At 39.4% G+C, this 16,963-nt stretch overlaps 1 protein-coding gene across 2 annotated transcripts in view; it reads right to left on the reverse strand.

Annotated features, from left to right (window-relative positions):
• Window positions 1-16,963, reverse strand: part of dennd1a (DENN/MADD domain containing 1A) — a 37,723-nt gene that overhangs the window by 163 nt on the left and 20,597 nt on the right. Inside the window, exons 11-22 of one of the 2 annotated variants that reach the window (XM_026172884.1) lie at window positions 16,675-16,720; window positions 16,414-16,515; window positions 16,182-16,307; window positions 11,350-11,451; window positions 11,060-11,147; window positions 10,904-10,944; window positions 8,237-8,308; window positions 7,830-7,886; window positions 7,477-7,629; window positions 4,566-4,630; window positions 3,120-3,257; window positions 1-135 (exon numbers count right to left, since the gene is read on the reverse strand). The exon at window positions 1-135 is cut by the window's left edge and continues 163 nt beyond it. In XM_026172884.1, coding sequence (XP_026028669.1) covers window positions 1-135; window positions 3,120-3,257; window positions 4,566-4,630; window positions 7,477-7,629; window positions 7,830-7,886; window positions 8,237-8,308; window positions 10,904-10,944; window positions 11,060-11,147; window positions 11,350-11,451; window positions 16,182-16,307; window positions 16,414-16,515; window positions 16,675-16,720 — 1,125 coding nt within the window. The remainder of the gene's footprint in view (window positions 136-3,119; window positions 3,258-4,565; window positions 4,631-7,476; window positions 7,630-7,829; window positions 7,887-8,236; window positions 8,309-10,903; window positions 10,945-11,059; window positions 11,148-11,349; window positions 11,452-16,181; window positions 16,308-16,413; window positions 16,516-16,674; window positions 16,721-16,963) is intronic. The other variant, XM_026172885.1, reaches the window with a different exon arrangement.

Consider the following 16,963-nt stretch of genomic DNA (forward strand, 5'->3'; position numbering starts at 1 on the left):
TCACCAAGCAAGTTGAGATTGGAGAACTTCTCATTGACTGGGCTAGGGGGGGCAGTATGACTTTCTGGTGGCCCAAAACCAGTATCATGACTTTCTATCAACTCAACCTCTTTTAGTGTGTGGTACGGCTGTGGCCTGCAGGAAAAGAGATAAACCTGTTATTATAAATTCTTCCTCACAATGGATGTTATATGCACTTTTCTACTCTATTTTTCTAGCGCTTATGACAGCATTTCTCATTCACCATTCACATACACATTCATACAAGCATTTTTTCTATATCTAAGTGCTTTCTATGCAAGATTCACACGCCGATGAACACATATCTTGTCAAAGGATACTTCGACATGCATACAAGCAGGAGTCTGGGATAAAACAACGGACCTCCAAATCAGTAGATGACCTGCTCTACCTTTTCAGCCAATGACTTTAAAATGAATTTAAGTTTGGAACATTTGCCCTTCAATGTTTTTGACTTAGACAGGCAGAGTTGGAGAACTTCATCATACTGGTTCAAAGAATCATGGTACAAATCAGATATTAATAGAAATTAATCATATACAAATTTTTTTTGTTTATTTCAGTAGATGCACTGCTCTACCTCTATCACAGCCACCACTCTTAAATTGCCCCTCCATGAATGGCCACCTCATTGTTTTGGAGGGATCCCAGGAGCCATGTTGTCAGGGGCAATTTGCCCCTAGTCAAGGCTCCCAAGGCAAATTAGTACTGGGTAAGGGGCCAGACTAAGTGTGATTTAAAAAACAAACAAACCCTATAATAAACCCCTATAACAACGAAATCCATAAATATTACTCAGACCAGGGGTCGGCAACCCGCGGCTCCAGAGCCGCATGCGGCTCTTTAGTCCTTTTAGTGCGGCTCCGCGTGGTTTGGGAAAATAAATTAGAAGTATTTAGCTGAAGTGTATTTTCTTTATGTTAGTTCATTTTTAACTTGTAGTTCTAAATTGGAAGATTATTGTGATATTGAAATATTAAAAAAAAATTGTACTCTATTATTTTTTCATCGCTCAAAATAAGCGTCACACTGGCGGAAGCCGGTATGCTCGCCGAAACGCCGTGCATTTATCGAGACTTTCAACCCCAGGTAGGCCAGTTATGGATCTTCGGATCCACATTATGTCAGCAGCTATTCGCCACCGTGAACTATGTTAAAAACAAACACCACTCATGCCTCACAGATGACAGCTTACAGTCCTGCGTAAAGATGAAAGTGACTTCGTACAGCCCAGATCTGCAGACGCTGTGCGCAGAGGTTCAGGAGCAGAAGTCCCATTGTAAACATACCACGGCAGACCCGACGATGTCTCCATGAACACGCTTTTCAGCATCTCTTTATTGACCACTTTTCACACACGGTTGCTGTACGCATACAGCCGGCTGTAGCTTTGCAGCTCACAGCCCGACACATACCAACAACAGCATAGATAGCACAGACGTAAAGGCGGCGTGGCGTGATTGCGGGTCCCGCTCAGGTGCGTCCGCCTCCCCTGCAGCGGCGCTGCAGACCACGCCCTCCACACACATTAACCAGGTAAAATACATATTTAGGCAGAATTTTGCAAATCTCTATTTTTCATCTTTTAGCAGCATAGTGCTTTTTTTTCCAATTATTTTTTAAAAGTCAGGTCAAGGCTCCAAAATCCCAAAGGCGATATAAGGGTGGCGGCTCACAGTTTTTGTTTGCTGGATTCTTTTAGTTCAGCTGGGTGTCTTTCCTTTTGTTATATTGCTTTAAGAGTTCAAAATGTGTTAATTACATTAATAAAATGTAATTTTCTCTGTAGCACTTCATGGATTTCATAAGCAACACACCTTAGTTGTTCACACAAAGCATAAAGGTAAAAAACAATATATACAGTGTTATCTTCATTTTAGATGTCAAAAAGTATTTGCGGCTCCCAGTGTTTTCTTTTGCGTGGAAACCGGGTCCAAATGGCTCTTTGGGTGTTAAAGGTTGCAGACCCCTGACCCAGACCATAATTATGGGGACCCCACCCTAGAGTCAGGCATAGGGGAGGGGCTCACTTGAGAGCACCTGGTGCCTTAACCTATGGAGCCTGCCCAGGCTCAGCCTGAATGAGTCACATAGGCCAGTCCTACCATAGGCCCACCAACTGATCTGTGGCTGGAACAATAGGGGTCTGCTGTTTTTTTCGTCTCTGCTTTTTCATTTTAACCTGTTTTGGTCCCTGGATGCTTAAACTTGCATGGCTTTGAACACTTCACTGTCTCTAAAAAGCCTGGAGTAGAGGATTGGGGAGAGGAAGGTCAGGCCATCTCTGGTTAAACAGCTGATCCAGGTAATCATTACAAATTGGATGGATGGATAGATGGATCAACGGAGTATAATAGTACTAAAAAAAGCATCTACAGTACTAAAAAGACATGTTAACATAGAAGTAAAAGAAGAGCTGTGCTTATCACTGTACAGTGATAAGCACAGCATCGTCACCTTAGATTAAGAAGGCTCTTGGATTTATTTTCCTAGTTGGTTGGGAAATTTGTTTGTGAAGTTTCCATATTGTTACCCTGACTTTCTCCCAAGTCTGAAGATCTGTATACTTACAAGTTTTTTTGTTTGTTTGTTTTTTACAACCGTAATGCATTTTACTGGTATACATTTCATTTCTTTAGAGATATTTAACCACCATTAGATAACATCTCTGGAGTAGGTTGCACTCACAGGGATAATTTTCTATGGAAGAGAAGTCATATGATCTGTGGAACACCCATTTGTGATTGGTCAGATGCTTCCCACACCACCCCTTTCACCCTTGAGTTGATAACAACCCTCAACAACATATGACCACTTATCCTTGTCACCAATTTTCCACCCCAATAATTGAAAGATATCCTGGGTATGTTGAACTTACTTTAGATCCCAGGTTTCATAAGCCCGTACCAACAACATAACATCGTTTTGTTTCCCTAATCGTACTAATTGTACAAATGTCCCTATCCAAGAACCTATCCAAATGTACAGCTTTAAAAGTAGCTATGCACAGACATGCCCACAATTACTGAAAGAGAAAAGGAATAAGAAAGGCTTGTTGATGAACCAAACAGTGCAAAGTCAATCAGGGAAATGCATACAGAGGCGACCACTCAAAAGGGACCGAGAAGAAAAAGCTGTCAGGAAACCCAGAGATGGACTCATTGTCGTATTGGAGCTCATCTCCAGACGAATCCTCAGACAGAAAGACTGTGTAGTGACGAGTAGGACGGACAGGGCTACAGTGACAAGAGGAAAGACAACAGAAAATACACAGTTCATTACACAGGGGGCAGAAAGCAAGAGGCACATTAAGAAGAGAAATTAGAAGAATTAGAATTAGAAGTTTTCTAGTTGATTATTGATTTGAATGGGCAAAGAGTTTGTTGAAAAAGAAAATAATCCAAATTTTTGGCACTCCTTCAAGTAAATCCTTAATTTTTTCTCATTTCCAATGATGCAAATCTTGTTCCTGTAATGGTGCACACAGCTTCTGTCCTATTGCTCCATCTTTATGATGTCAAAAATGGGGGATGTACTTATATAGGCATCACAGAAGTCCCTTCCACCTAATGTTCAAAATATCTGTTTACACAGTGTAGCCAATCAGAAGAAAGGTGGTTTAAAACAGTTTATTTCAGACATAGGGGCTAAAGGGCTGCACCAACGCCCATCACAAAATGTATTGATTTGTCTGAATTGTGAGTGATGCACCAAGAGGCAATTGAAGGGAGTCTGATTTGTGTCTAACTCAGTACAGCAGTACAGAACAACTGTTTCACCATCATCAATATCTTTCAGTGGTACCAAACAAACATTCCAATTATACTCTTAGTCGAGTCGCTTTTGACCAGGATATGTTGTTCAATGCGCCATGTTAGACAAATATGTAGGACTGCTTTCTTCAATTTGTGTAATCTCTCTAAAATTAGAAATATCCTGTTAACTTAAAGACCTCATGGTACCCTATTATCCCAATAGAGCACTTCGTTCTCAGGCTGAAGGTTTACCTGTGGCTCTTAGGATATTTAAAAGTAGAATGGGAGGGAGAGCCTTCCGGTTGCAGGTCCTTCTTCTGTGGAACCAGCTCCCAGCTTGGATTAGGGACACAGACACTCTCTACTTTTAACATTAGATTTAAGACTTTTCTGTTTTGACAAAGCTTATAGTTAGGGTTGGATCAGGAGGCCTTGAACCCACCCTTAGTTATGAGTTATTATTAATGTCTGGCTCTCTTTCACAGCATGTCTTTTGTCTCGTCTATCTCCATTTACCCCCACCGGTCGTGGCAGGTGGATGCTGAGATTATATTATCAGTTTATATGTGGATTATATATGGAGACCCATTTTAATATGATGAACTTAGAAGTGTCCAGGTATGTTGATTGTAGATATTAACAAGGTTAAAGAAACCCCCATGTTTTTTGAATCCTTTAGGCCCACAATTTATCCACTGCCTTTTCCAACAAGGGAACATTAACCTTATCTCTTGACTGAACAAACTCAAAAACAGTGGAATTTGCTGTTTATAAATAAAGTATGCTTACTGGTCAATGCTGCTTTCCAGACTCAGATTGCTGCTTGGTCTTTTCAACAGCACTGGTGGCCGAGCCTGTGGACATGACGAAATAGGAGAGAAAGGAGAAATTTTAATGTCAGAAATACAAATAATGTACCACTATCTAAAGAAAGATAGATATAGATTGTTATACATATATTGTGTATATATACAGTGGCTTGCAAAAGTATTTGGCCCCCTTGAACTTTTCCACATTTTGTCACATTACAGCCACAAACATGAATCAATTTTATTGGAATTCCACCTGAAAGACCAATACAAAGTAGTGTACATGAGAAGTGTAACGAAAATCCTACATGATTCCAAACATTTTTTACAAATAAATAACTGAAAAGTGGAGTGTGCGTAACTACTCAGCCCCCTGAGTCAATACTTTGTAGAACCACCTTTTGCTGCAATTACAGCTGCGAGTCTTTTAGGGTCTGTCTCTACCAGCTTTGCACATCTAGAGACATAAATCCTTGCCCATTCTTCTTTGCAAAACAGCTCCAGCTCAGTCAGATTAGATGGACAGCGTTCGTGAACAGCAGTTTTCAGATCTTGCCACAGATTCTCGATTGGATTTAGATCTGGACTTTGACTGGGCCGTTCTAACACATGGATATGTTTTGTTTTAAACCATTCCATTGTTGCCCTGGCTTTATGTTTAGGGTCGTTGTCCTGCTGGAAGGTGAACCTACGCCCCAGTCTCAAGTCTTTTGCAGACTCCAAGAGATTTTCTTCCAAGATTGCCCTGTATTTGGCTCCATCTATTTTCCCCATCAACTCTGACCAGCTTCCCTGTCCCTGCTGAAGAGAAGCACCCCCAGAGCATGATGCTGCCACACCATATTTGACAGTGGTGTGTTCAGAGTGATGTGCAGTGTTAGTTTTCCGCCACACATAGCGTTTTGCATTTTGGTCTCATCTGACCAGAGCACCTTCATCCACATGTTTGCTGTGTCCCCCACATGGCTTGTGGCAAACTGCAAACGGGACTTCTTATGGTTTTCTGTTAACAATGGCCGTCTTCTTGCCACTCTTCCATAAAGGCCAACTTTGTGCAGTGCACGACTAATAGTTGTCCTATGGACAGATTCCCCCACCTGAGCTGTAGATCTCTGCAGCTTGTCCAGAGTCACCATGGGCCTCTTGGCTGCATTTCTGATCAGCGCTCTCCTTGTTCGGCCTGTGAGTTTAGGTGGACGGCCTTGTCTTGGTAGGTTTACAGTTGTGCCATACTCCTTCCATTTCTGAATGATCGCTTGAACAGTGCTCCGTGGGATGTTCAAGGCTTGGGAAATCTTTTTGTAGCCTAAGCCTGCTTTAAATTTCTCAATACCTTTATCCCTGACCTGTCTGGTGTCTAAATCCAATCGAGAATCTGTGGCAAGATCTGAAAACTGCTGTTCACAAACGCTGTCCATCTAATCTGACTGAGCTGGAGCTGATTTGCAAAGAAGAATGGGCAAGAATTTCAGTCGCTAGATGTGCAAAGCTGGTAGAGACAGACCCTAAAAGACTGGCAGCTGTAATTGCAGCAAAAGGTGGTTCTACAAAGTATTGACTCAGGGGGCTGAGTAAATACGCACACCCCACTTTTCAGTTATTTATTTGTAAAAAATGTTTGGAATTATGTATGATTTTCGTTCCACTTCTCACGTGTACACCACTTTGTATTTGTCTTTCACGTGGAATTCCAATTAAAATTGATTCATGTTTGTGGCTGTAATGTGACAAAATGTGGAAAAGTTCAAGGGGGCCAAATACTTTTGCAAGCCACTGTGTATGTGTGTATATATATATATGTATGTATGTGTGTGCATATATACAGTGGTCCCTCGCTATAACGTGGTTCACCTTTCGCGGCCTCGCTGTTTCGCGGAACAACTCTTTCCAATAGCTTTAGCTCATAGCTCATTATCTTTTCCACTCTATAGTTACTACAGCTCCGCCCATTACCTTTGTTCTGTTTTATGTCATGTTTTCCAGTCACTGTGTATTTATATACCACTCTGTATTTAATATTAGTTACTATTAATCTCTGGCTATCTTCCACAATGTGTCCTTGTCCTACCTTTCTCCCTTTACATTTTTTCCTCACTGACCAAAGTTCTTGCTCACAGGGGGGTCATCTGATTATTGGGATTTTCTGTTTTTTCTCTGTATTATTGTAGGGTCTTTAACGTACAATGTAAAGCACCTTAAGGCAACTGCTGTTGTGATTTTGCCCTATATAAATAAAACTGAAACTGAACTGAATTCTTGAAAACTGGGACCAGTACACTTCTTCTCTGCTCTTCAGACTTCCTTTCACTTTGAGTTAATCAATCTGGTTAGTCCATTGCCCTCTCTTCTATACAACTCCATACTTCACAGGACTTTTTTTTCCTGTGCCCAAGTGATTTCAAACATTCACATACAGACTCAGACTAATGGATCCATCAGAGGCAATCCTTAGTAGATCCCTGATTCCATCATTCAAACAACCTTCCAATTTGTAAATGAACCACTTTGCCACCCATAAGCTGTTTCTTAGATATTTGCAATGAATAGCTGTACAGGTGTACCTAATAATACAGCCCATGATTGTATATAGTTTAAAAAAATAATTACACACGTCAGCTTATCTACTCTGGAACGTAAATATATAGATAGTGCTTTGCGAGCACATTTTAATCTTTTTTTTTCCAAATTTAAATAATTACAATATACAATATCAGTCTCATATTTTTGAACTGGGAGATGCAATCAAACATAATGCTACAAACAGAATAATGCTATTTTAACACACCACATTTAAATCCCCCTTTGACATAGCATTTCAGGTGTGCTATGACATAAGTGTTTCATATGAAACGTTTTTAGCGTTTTTACATTGTCACATCCTTTTTGCCCACCTGTCCCAAGTGCATAGTGACTGGCCGACTGTCTTCCCAGTTTTGCAGTGACCTGTTGCTTCTAGCTGCACCAGTGGAGGTGGAAAATCCTGCTGTGCTGTCATCATCAGTCACTGCTGACCCCTCAGTGGAGAGTCCATTCTCTGCTTGCTCCTGCAGTGGTGGGGGGGGACACAGGAAAAAGAAAAGTTAACAAAGGTGAAAGTAGTGATGGCAGAGAAGGAAAAGAAGGACAGAGGCTGCATGCTGTGGCTGGAAGGCCATAGGGTCAAAAATGACAGATTAGGGAAGCCATCATTATAATTCATGATTAAAACTCCCAAATGATTCAGAGCAGGAAAACAAATCAATACCTTTTGCTTCAACCGACTCTTGACTTCTCTGATCCTCATTTTTGCATGGTCCTTGGCCTGTTGAGCACATAAGCACACATAGGTCATTGCCATTGTGAATGTATTTACATCTTCTTATGATTCTTACATTTCAAAGGAAAGTTGAGGCAAGTCTCATCTACACAGTGAAACTACGTAAATAAGAATAAAGGTGCAGAGTATCACCCACGTCGACACCTCATGCTCACAGATCCTTTATACTTTTCAGAGGAGCTCTGTTAATTAAACCTTGAAACAATATAGCTTTGTAACACACAAGGTTTGTTGCTGATATGGTTGATCACCATGTTAGCTCATATTGTAACACAGGGGATTAATATTAACAGCTGATACATGGAAGAAATTTCAAAAGTCACTAAAGTGCTCACAAATTTATAAACTGTCTTCATAGCTGGGTTTGCTTTGGTCTTCACTGTGTTGAAGATGGCTCCACCACCTTTCTGCAAAACAAACAAAATTGTTATATATTTATATATATTACGATTAATTTTTAGTTGAACCAGTATCATCAAAGTTCTCAAACTCCAATCAAAATCCTTAAAACCAGTTGAAACATTAAATTAACATTAGCCCATCAAAGTTTCTGTCTCAAAAAGGAGAGGCGGGTGTCTACTAATCTGAAGGTCAATGGTTCAATCCCAGGCACCTGTGGTCTGCATGTTGAAGTATCCTTGGGCAAGATATCAAAAAATCAGATTCCCCTGATGCACACTTGAGTGTATGAATGTTAGGTTAAAAGTACTTAGGAACAGAAAATAATTTGCTTATATGAAAGTACGGGTGAATGAGTCTTATGGTAAGAAAGCACTTTGACTCCTCAAATAGAGTAGAAAAGTGCTATATAGGTACTAATCCATTTACCATTTTGTTAGCAGTGATTTAACCAACATGGAAAAAACAAGGGAAATGGTGTCTTTCCCAGTTTGCAACAATTTTTAATCTTTTATTCAGAGTGTTATCAGTGTCATTCTGCATTATGTGATACCCCACATACAAGAAACCTGTTAAAGCCTCTTAAAAATGTTACTCATGGAAATAACTGGTGATATGAAATAACTATTGAAACGTCACCAATTTTCTTTCTTTCTTTCGTTCTTTCCATAGATTTTCAATTGGTCAGGTAATTGGTTGGGCCATTCTAGCAGCCTTGTTTTCTTTCTCTGAAACCAATTGAGAATTTCCTTGGCTGTGTTTGGGACCATTGTCTTGCTGAAACGTCCACCTTAATTTCATCTTGGTATATGGTATTGGTATATTGGTATTTCGTTATCTTGGTATATGCAGCTGATTTTTAATCAAGAATGAACCAGTCATTTGTTTCATTTATCCTTCCTTAAATTATATGAAGTGTGCCATAATGAAAAACAGTCCCATGCCATGATGTTCCCACATCCATCATCAACCTTTTGACTTCAAAATATGGTGTGTATTATGGCAAAAACATTCAATTTTGTTCTCATATGAGATGTTTCTTGTGTGACACCTTGGTAATGAGACATCTTTTTTTATAACCCATCAGTTAGGACAAAAACAGCTGATATTATTTTGCACTAAGTGGCAGGTTTTTAACTACTGATGAATTTCAGCTGGTGTCATGATTTTGTTTTCACCTCCCTTTCGTCACCTGCTTGGTTCTTTTTCCCTGCGTTATTTCGTATTATTACACAATTTATGGACATTGTGTAATAATCTATGATTTGATTTCTTTGCATGTGTGGATTGAATGGATAGCTACCAACATCTGGTGAGAATTTTATGCCAACAGCATCTTTAGAAATATATTTATTTAGAAAATTGGTGATGTGTTCAATACTTATTATACCTGTTGTATTTTTATTTTTATATATTAGCACCTACAATTATATAAAGCACTGAAACACATAGAACAAAGTGAGTCGAATAAAGGAGTGAATGCAACATAACATTGTCTATTTGCAGAATCAGACAACACGATGTGTTTATACACATCCGCATTTAATCATTAAGTATTATTAATCTCCGGCTCTCTTCCACAGCATGTCTCTGTCCTGTCTTCATCATCTCACCCCCAAGTGGTCTTGGCAGATGGCCACCCCTCCCTGAGCCTGGTTCTGCTGAAGATCTCTTCCTGTTAAAGGGGAGTTTTTCTTTCCCACTGTCACCAAAGTGCTTGCTCGAGGGGGAGGGTTCTAATTGTTGAGTTTCTCTCAGTTTTCTCTGTATTATTGTAGGGTCTTTGCCTTATAATATAAAACACCTTGAGGCCACTGGTGTCGTGAATTGATGCTATATAAATAAAAGTGAACTGACTTGAAAACTTGGTTATCCAATATGACAATGATCCCAAGTACACCACCAAATCTACAACGGCATGACTGTAAAAGGAAAGAATGAAGTTGCTGCACTAGTCAAAGTCCAGGCCTCAACCTGACTAAAGCACTCTGTGTAAATAAAACCTGGAATGTTGCACAAAGAAATGGGCACAAATTCCAAAAGAGAGAGGCTGAAAAATTTATACAGAAAACAATTATTTCAAGTTACTGCTAAAAGTGGCTATGCAAGTTATTGAATCATGGGATATATATAGTGTTTTTCACACGTTTCGACAGAGATTTGTGCTGGTGTGTGAGACCATGACCTAACAGCATAGCAGATAACTGAAACAATATTTCAAAAATTGATACAATTGCCAAAAAAACCTACATGTTCAACCCTCTGGAGCCATTTATTTTTAAAATTAATTCCATTAGATGCTGAATTTTCAAAATTTCCATGATTTCTATCTTAGCAAACAGCTGTTGTCAACAGATGGGTAAAATTTTACTCTTGATTTATATGCTTTTGACTGTAAGTAAAATATATAATTTAAAAACTTCCTGAATGCTTCTTTTTCCTTCTAACAAAACAAGATAATTGAGATGACATATGTTTACATGTTTCAATAATATCTACAGCTGCAGAGTGCAGTGCAGGTTGAGGGATTACCCTCTTAACCCCTTTGATTTTATGGATACAACTTGGTTAAGAAACTAATCTTAGTATTCAGATGTGCTTACCTTTACAGTGAACAACCACTGGTGGTAGGTTTTGTCACTGCCTGTGGGGGTGAAACAAAAATACACAGCATCAAGCAGGTGGAATACTGGATACTAGATGAGGAAATTTCATATCCTATTACAGAGCATAAATAGTATTCCAGTGTGAATACTGACCTGCATATTCACTCATGTTGATCTCCTCCTCAAAGATGTCACTAAAACCTTCGCCTGAGTTCAGCAGGTCTAAGCGGCCGTCAATGAACTGCAGGTCAAACCAAAACACATGAGCCAGCAAAAGGAAGCTTGTGTGTGTGCGTGTGGCCTTTTATAGTAAAATGTATTTATTTTTATTTTATCTTTACACTTTCACAGTGAAGACATTGTGCCAGTACAGGTAAAGGTTAGTAGGCTAATGTTTAGTGTTAGGCACAGAGACACAGTGAGGGGTGTAAGCATATAAATACCTGTTTGAATAACTGCAGCTGAATGGCATTCTGAAGGAACTGTCTCATGGCACTCGACCGATGGTTTAGAAAGGTTTCTTCATTAAATGTTATACGTTCTTCCTAAAATGCAGAAAAAAATACCAACTGTCACAGTACTTTATAATAGTGTATAACTCAGGGATGTGGAAAAAAAAAGTTTCACATGATGCCATAATCACATTGTTTTCTTTTTCACATCACTGCAGTTATAAAGTAGTGTCTTACATAAAGGAGCAAAGAAACCAAATTTAGTCCATCCTATGGTGACTGACATCTGACATTCCTTTCGAGCTCAGCCCCTCAGGGTTTAAATGCTTGGAATTAATACTACACGTACTTTGCCTTCACAGTTTTCTGAAAATTAGAGCCCCCTGCTATCCCTTTGTCACCAATAGGCAGGACTAATGTTATCAAAATGAATGTGCTACCCAGGTTTCTCTTTTTATGTCAGGGGAAATAGTATTCCCCTATTTCTGTCCAAACAGTTTTTTAAGTCCTCAGACCAGATGGTTTCTTCTTTTCTGTGGAAGGGCTCTCTCTATCCGGTTGTTTAGTGATGACGCGACGAATCCTACTTCCGGGTCTAAAGTAGTCTGCGTTTAATATGGCTTTTGTGTTGTTAACATGTTTAATGTTATGTATTTTCTTCTATTTGATCTCAAAAAGCTCCTAAAACAGTCAGTGATCACTGTTGACCTCCCTCGGCTTTTATTACCGCTAATCATTTATTTAAGCTCAGTTTTTAAAACCTTACGATGTAACTACAGCCCAGCCCATGCAGCAGTATATGAATGACTAACCTCGTATTGTGGATGGATTATCTCAGTTGTTCTCCTGGCTGAAGTTTGGTCCTTTTACAGCATCCTGCCATGCGATTACATTTGTTCCTGACCACCGAGAACACTCACATTAATTTTTATCGAGTGGAAAAAAAGTTAGCTTGTTTATATTATGCTAACATAGCTGTGTCGCTAGCGGTCACGTAGCACATCATTATATACCAGCTAGCCCAACTTCAGTAACCCTACAAACGTCACTGCTGTTTAGTTTTCTGTCTTCATTTATGCTGGAAGTGATAGCAGAGCTGTACGTTTTAATTTGTTTCCAAAACCCCGCAGTCAGGACATGCTATATTGTATTTAGATAGAAGCTAGCGAGCTAACTCCCTGCTAACTTCTAACTCCGTTAAATGTCATAAATTCCGTTTTCATGGATGCCTGGATGTTAAACTCAATTGTTACACCTGGTAGAGCAGAACGCTGATCATTTTATTAAAGATGAAAGACTTTAGACAGTTTTTCAACTCTCAGTAATGCCATAGTGATCGTTTGATATATGGACCTGCAGCGGAGTTTAGACCCAGACACGGCTAGTGACGTCAGACTGAACAACCGGATTGCAAAAGTTCACCTCTAATGGGGATCTTTCCCTACCAAAATTTTTGATGTATTACTGGTCTTCACATACTTAAACGTAAATTCACTTACTGCCTAAATTCACCAGATCTGATTTGGTGTAAACTTGAAATTCAATTTTCCCACCTTTTTCACCCACCTCTCTTATCTATTATTAAACTTCTTCTAAATCTTCTGTTACTTTAAATCCCATAGTGCTCTCTACACTTAAGATTTGGTCTCAGTTTAGATCTCATTATAAATTCATATCTTCCTCTAGCAGAATACTGTTGTTAAGAAATCGTCATTTCCCCCTGCCACCACCTATGCCGCTTACTTGATCTGGCATAAAAGAGGCATAAAAACCATGCAAGCCCTTCACAAAGAGAATGTCTTTCTTAGCTTTTCAGAGTTGTCCCCAAAATTTAACCTGCCTCCTTCTCACTTGTTTCTCTGCTTTTAAATTAGACACTGTATTTCATCACTGTTTCCAAATTTTCCAAATTCTCCCTGCTGACCCACCATGTGTTGACCTTCTGGTTCTTAGGCCTAATCAGAAATTAACTCTATCTAATATATATCATACACTTATGGCGACTGAATCTGACTCATCAAGTAAAATCCAAACTGCGTGGGAGCGTCAATTAGGTGCTGAAGTGTTTGAATCATGGTGGGATAACATGATTCTCGCCATACTTTCAAGTACACCATGTGCTATGTTATGGCTTGTACAGTTTGAAGTTTTAAACAGTCAATTTTCCAAATTCCCATTTATCTAAAATCTTTCCTTCAGTTCTAGATCAGTGTGACAGATGTCAAACCTCACATTGTAACCTAAGTCATATGTTTTTCTTCTATCCAAGTTTGCACAGATTCTGGAGTGATTTCTTTTCTGTACTTTCAGGACTTTTTGAAATCCAGATCAGAAAAGACCCTCTAATTGCCATATTTGGAGTTACAATGACACCTCTTAACTAGGGGTGCAACGATACACAAAATTCACGGTTCGGTTCGGTTCGGTTCGATACTTTGGTGTCACGGTTCGATATTTTTTCGATACAAAAAAAATGTTCATGCATTTTTAATTTGTCATTTATTAAAATTATAAATATATATTTTAACTCAAAAGTACAGTTTTTAAATTTAACCCTAACCCTTGTGCGTGTTTTTTATTTTGACAGCGAATGCGCACCTGCGGACCACTTATGTGCAGCCCTGGTTATTTAGCTCATCATATCGCAGCCACAGAAATTATTTTGTCCATGAAACCATAAAGCTGCACTTTCTTTTTGCCTTATAGTCTGATTTGTCATAACTTCTCCGTTTTGTGGTAAGCTTTTCTTTGGCTGTCACTTCTTCACCCTGACCTGTCTTATTTGGCTCAGCAGAACTGAAATGCTTTTACACGCTCACTCACATAAGCTGAGCGATTCTCTGCGCGATCAACCTCTCACATGTGTAAGCTGCGGGAGATTTCACTTGTCATGTTTGCATAGTAAGCTAACGATTAATAAGACGATGTCAGAGGAATTGGTGCACAAATTATCATCACTCACAGATCAGTGCTGTCGCTCTCTATACACAGTTCGCACGATTGCAAAGTGAAAGCAAAAAAACAAGCGCAAATTCAAACGCAACTTCAATATGTCACATATTGACAGTGGCTCACCGATGCCAATGACATAATTACCCAGCTACATTTCTGAAAGAATGCAAAAGCATTGACATTTATTTTTCCTACAATAGCCCGACGGGCAGGGAAGAGAAAGATTTTGGTAGCCCGACTGAAAAAAAATCGCTAGCTCCAGGACGTCGGGCTAGCGATATTGCAAGCCCTGTATCTGATTGAGGAATCACTCATCTTTGGAAAAGAGAGTTTATTACAGAGAAATGGCTCTTTCCAAAATAAAAGCTATACTATCCGCTTCTTCTGGGCTATATTCTCAGCAGCATAAGGAGAATCATGTGCTAACAGCTGTCTAAATGACTCGGCTAAAGTTAGTAGCATGCTTGCTTTTTTTTGTCTGCTTCCACTTGTCTTTGCACTAGGATGATGTCGGCGTAAATGTGCAGTCATATTCGTTGTGTTCCCACTAGTGCTTTCAGGTTAATCTCGTTGAAATGACCTTAACGCCACAACACGGCAAATCTCCGTTAACGAGCTACCGCCGATCACTCCATGCATGGGGCTAGACGGCCAACACGTTAACGAGCTAACTGCGCTAACACACTAGTTCACACCAATGTAATTGAGCATTGCATGGCACATCCAACATACTGTTTTACTTTAGTCCATGACTCGCTTACCTTCAGGGTCATACGTCACATGAAAACCAAAATAATTCCAAACGCCAGATCTGAATGAGGTTCAATTTGCCTGTTGCAAGTAGAGCTTAACTTCTGTCTCGCTAGCTTGCCCTGTGCTCTTCCTTCTGACTATGCTGTCTGTGTTGAGCGCTCAGTGGATCTGCGCTCGACAGTGCAGCCTAGGCGGAGTAGTCGAACACAGATTCACTGAGCGCTCAACACAGACAGCATCGTCAGAAGGAAAATTGATAAAAGAAATTACAAATGTTGTATTGTTCGATACATATGCGTACCGAACCGAAAGCACTGTATCGAACGGTTCAATATCGATACGAATATCGTTGCACCCCTACTCTTAACCTATCCCCCAGCAAACTGAGATCTTGGTTTTCTTTTCCCTTCTTGCTAGATGCTGTGACTAAGTTGAAAAGATTTGATATTTATTATTATTTGATTTAGTCACAGCACCCCTCCCTTTTTTTTTTTTTTTGCTTTCTGTTCTTGTGTTCGTATGACGTTTTGCATATTTTAATATGCTTGGAGAAATCTAATCACATATAAGATGTATATAATGTGTACAAGCTTGTATAACATCTTGACAAAAAATAAAAGAAAAATAAAATCTGAAGTTAAAGTTAGGTAAATGATGACCATAGACACTATAAAACAATTATATTTTATATCAAACTTCTATACTGTCTATGATGATGAGGACTTTCGTTCTTCCGCCTCATTTTTTTTTTAAATAATTATCATGAGTACCACATGTTCATATTCCTCAGTCCACTGGGTTAAAATGGAGACTGCACTTTATCTACTTGTAGCCACAGTGAATTGTGGTAATAGAGCACAATAGATGATGGCTTCAACAGATCAGCACTTCCTGCCTCACACCCAAAGCAGACATGCTGACTGCAATTTGCAGTGCACCGTCCAGTTTGGTAAGCAACGGCTTTCATTTGATTTAATACGTGCAAGAAATACCTTGAACATTGACCTTACTTGAATGGTCCTGTTACTTAAACTAACAGTTTAGATTGCAGCAGTTTGAGTGCTTCACATATTATATCTTTGCTCCATTCATGGGTGTGATCTAGTTCGTGCACTGACCGACTCAATCTGCAGCGCACTCCTGTAGCTGCTGAACAGAGCTGCCTGACTCTTGAGGAAGGCTCGAGCCACACAGTCTCCTGTTGTTGCTGAAACCTTCTTCAGTCGACTTTTCAAAGCAGAAACCTTAAGGTATAAAATTTAGTTATTAGAAAACACTTTCAACCTGGAATGGTTGCTCAATTTTTATAAAACTGTTTCTCAACAGGATAGCAGTCCTATAGTTCCTTACCACATCATTGGGAAGGCTTTGGAGGTCATCATAGGGGCTTTCAAGCATGTTTGTATCTACATTAAGGACCACCACATCATCCAGAGCCATCCCTCGAACTTTCTACATGCAGTAGAGAGAAGACATGGCATAATACCAAGTGTCAAAATACACAAAGATTTCTGTATAGACGCCAAACGTTCAAACAACTAGTTCATACCAGAGAAAGAATGACTGAAAACAATTAACTTTTTCTACTAAATGCCAGTTGAACACACCTACCTCCATTAGGCTGGAGTGGACTCCAATGAGGTAAGGCATCGGGGCACTGGGGGGGAAAAAAGCCACACATAGCTATAAATGAGCTAATAGCTTGGTTGTGTAATCTTAACACTGGTTTTCAGTCTAGTTGGCAGGCACTTCCACAACCTATTAAGATATTTTTTCTCATTCAACTCCAGAAACAGTGTGCAAGAGATGCTGCAATTATTTTGCTGATTGCAAGATCATTCAAATTTATCAAGACAAAAGGTAAACATTGAGGAAATTAATTAATCGATTAAAAAAAAGG

The sequence above is a fragment of the Astatotilapia calliptera genome, chromosome 7 (assembly GCF_900246225.1).
Source record: "Astatotilapia calliptera chromosome 7, fAstCal1.2, whole genome shotgun sequence".
In the NCBI taxonomy this organism is placed as follows: Eukaryota; Metazoa; Chordata; class Actinopteri; order Cichliformes; family Cichlidae; genus Astatotilapia; species Astatotilapia calliptera.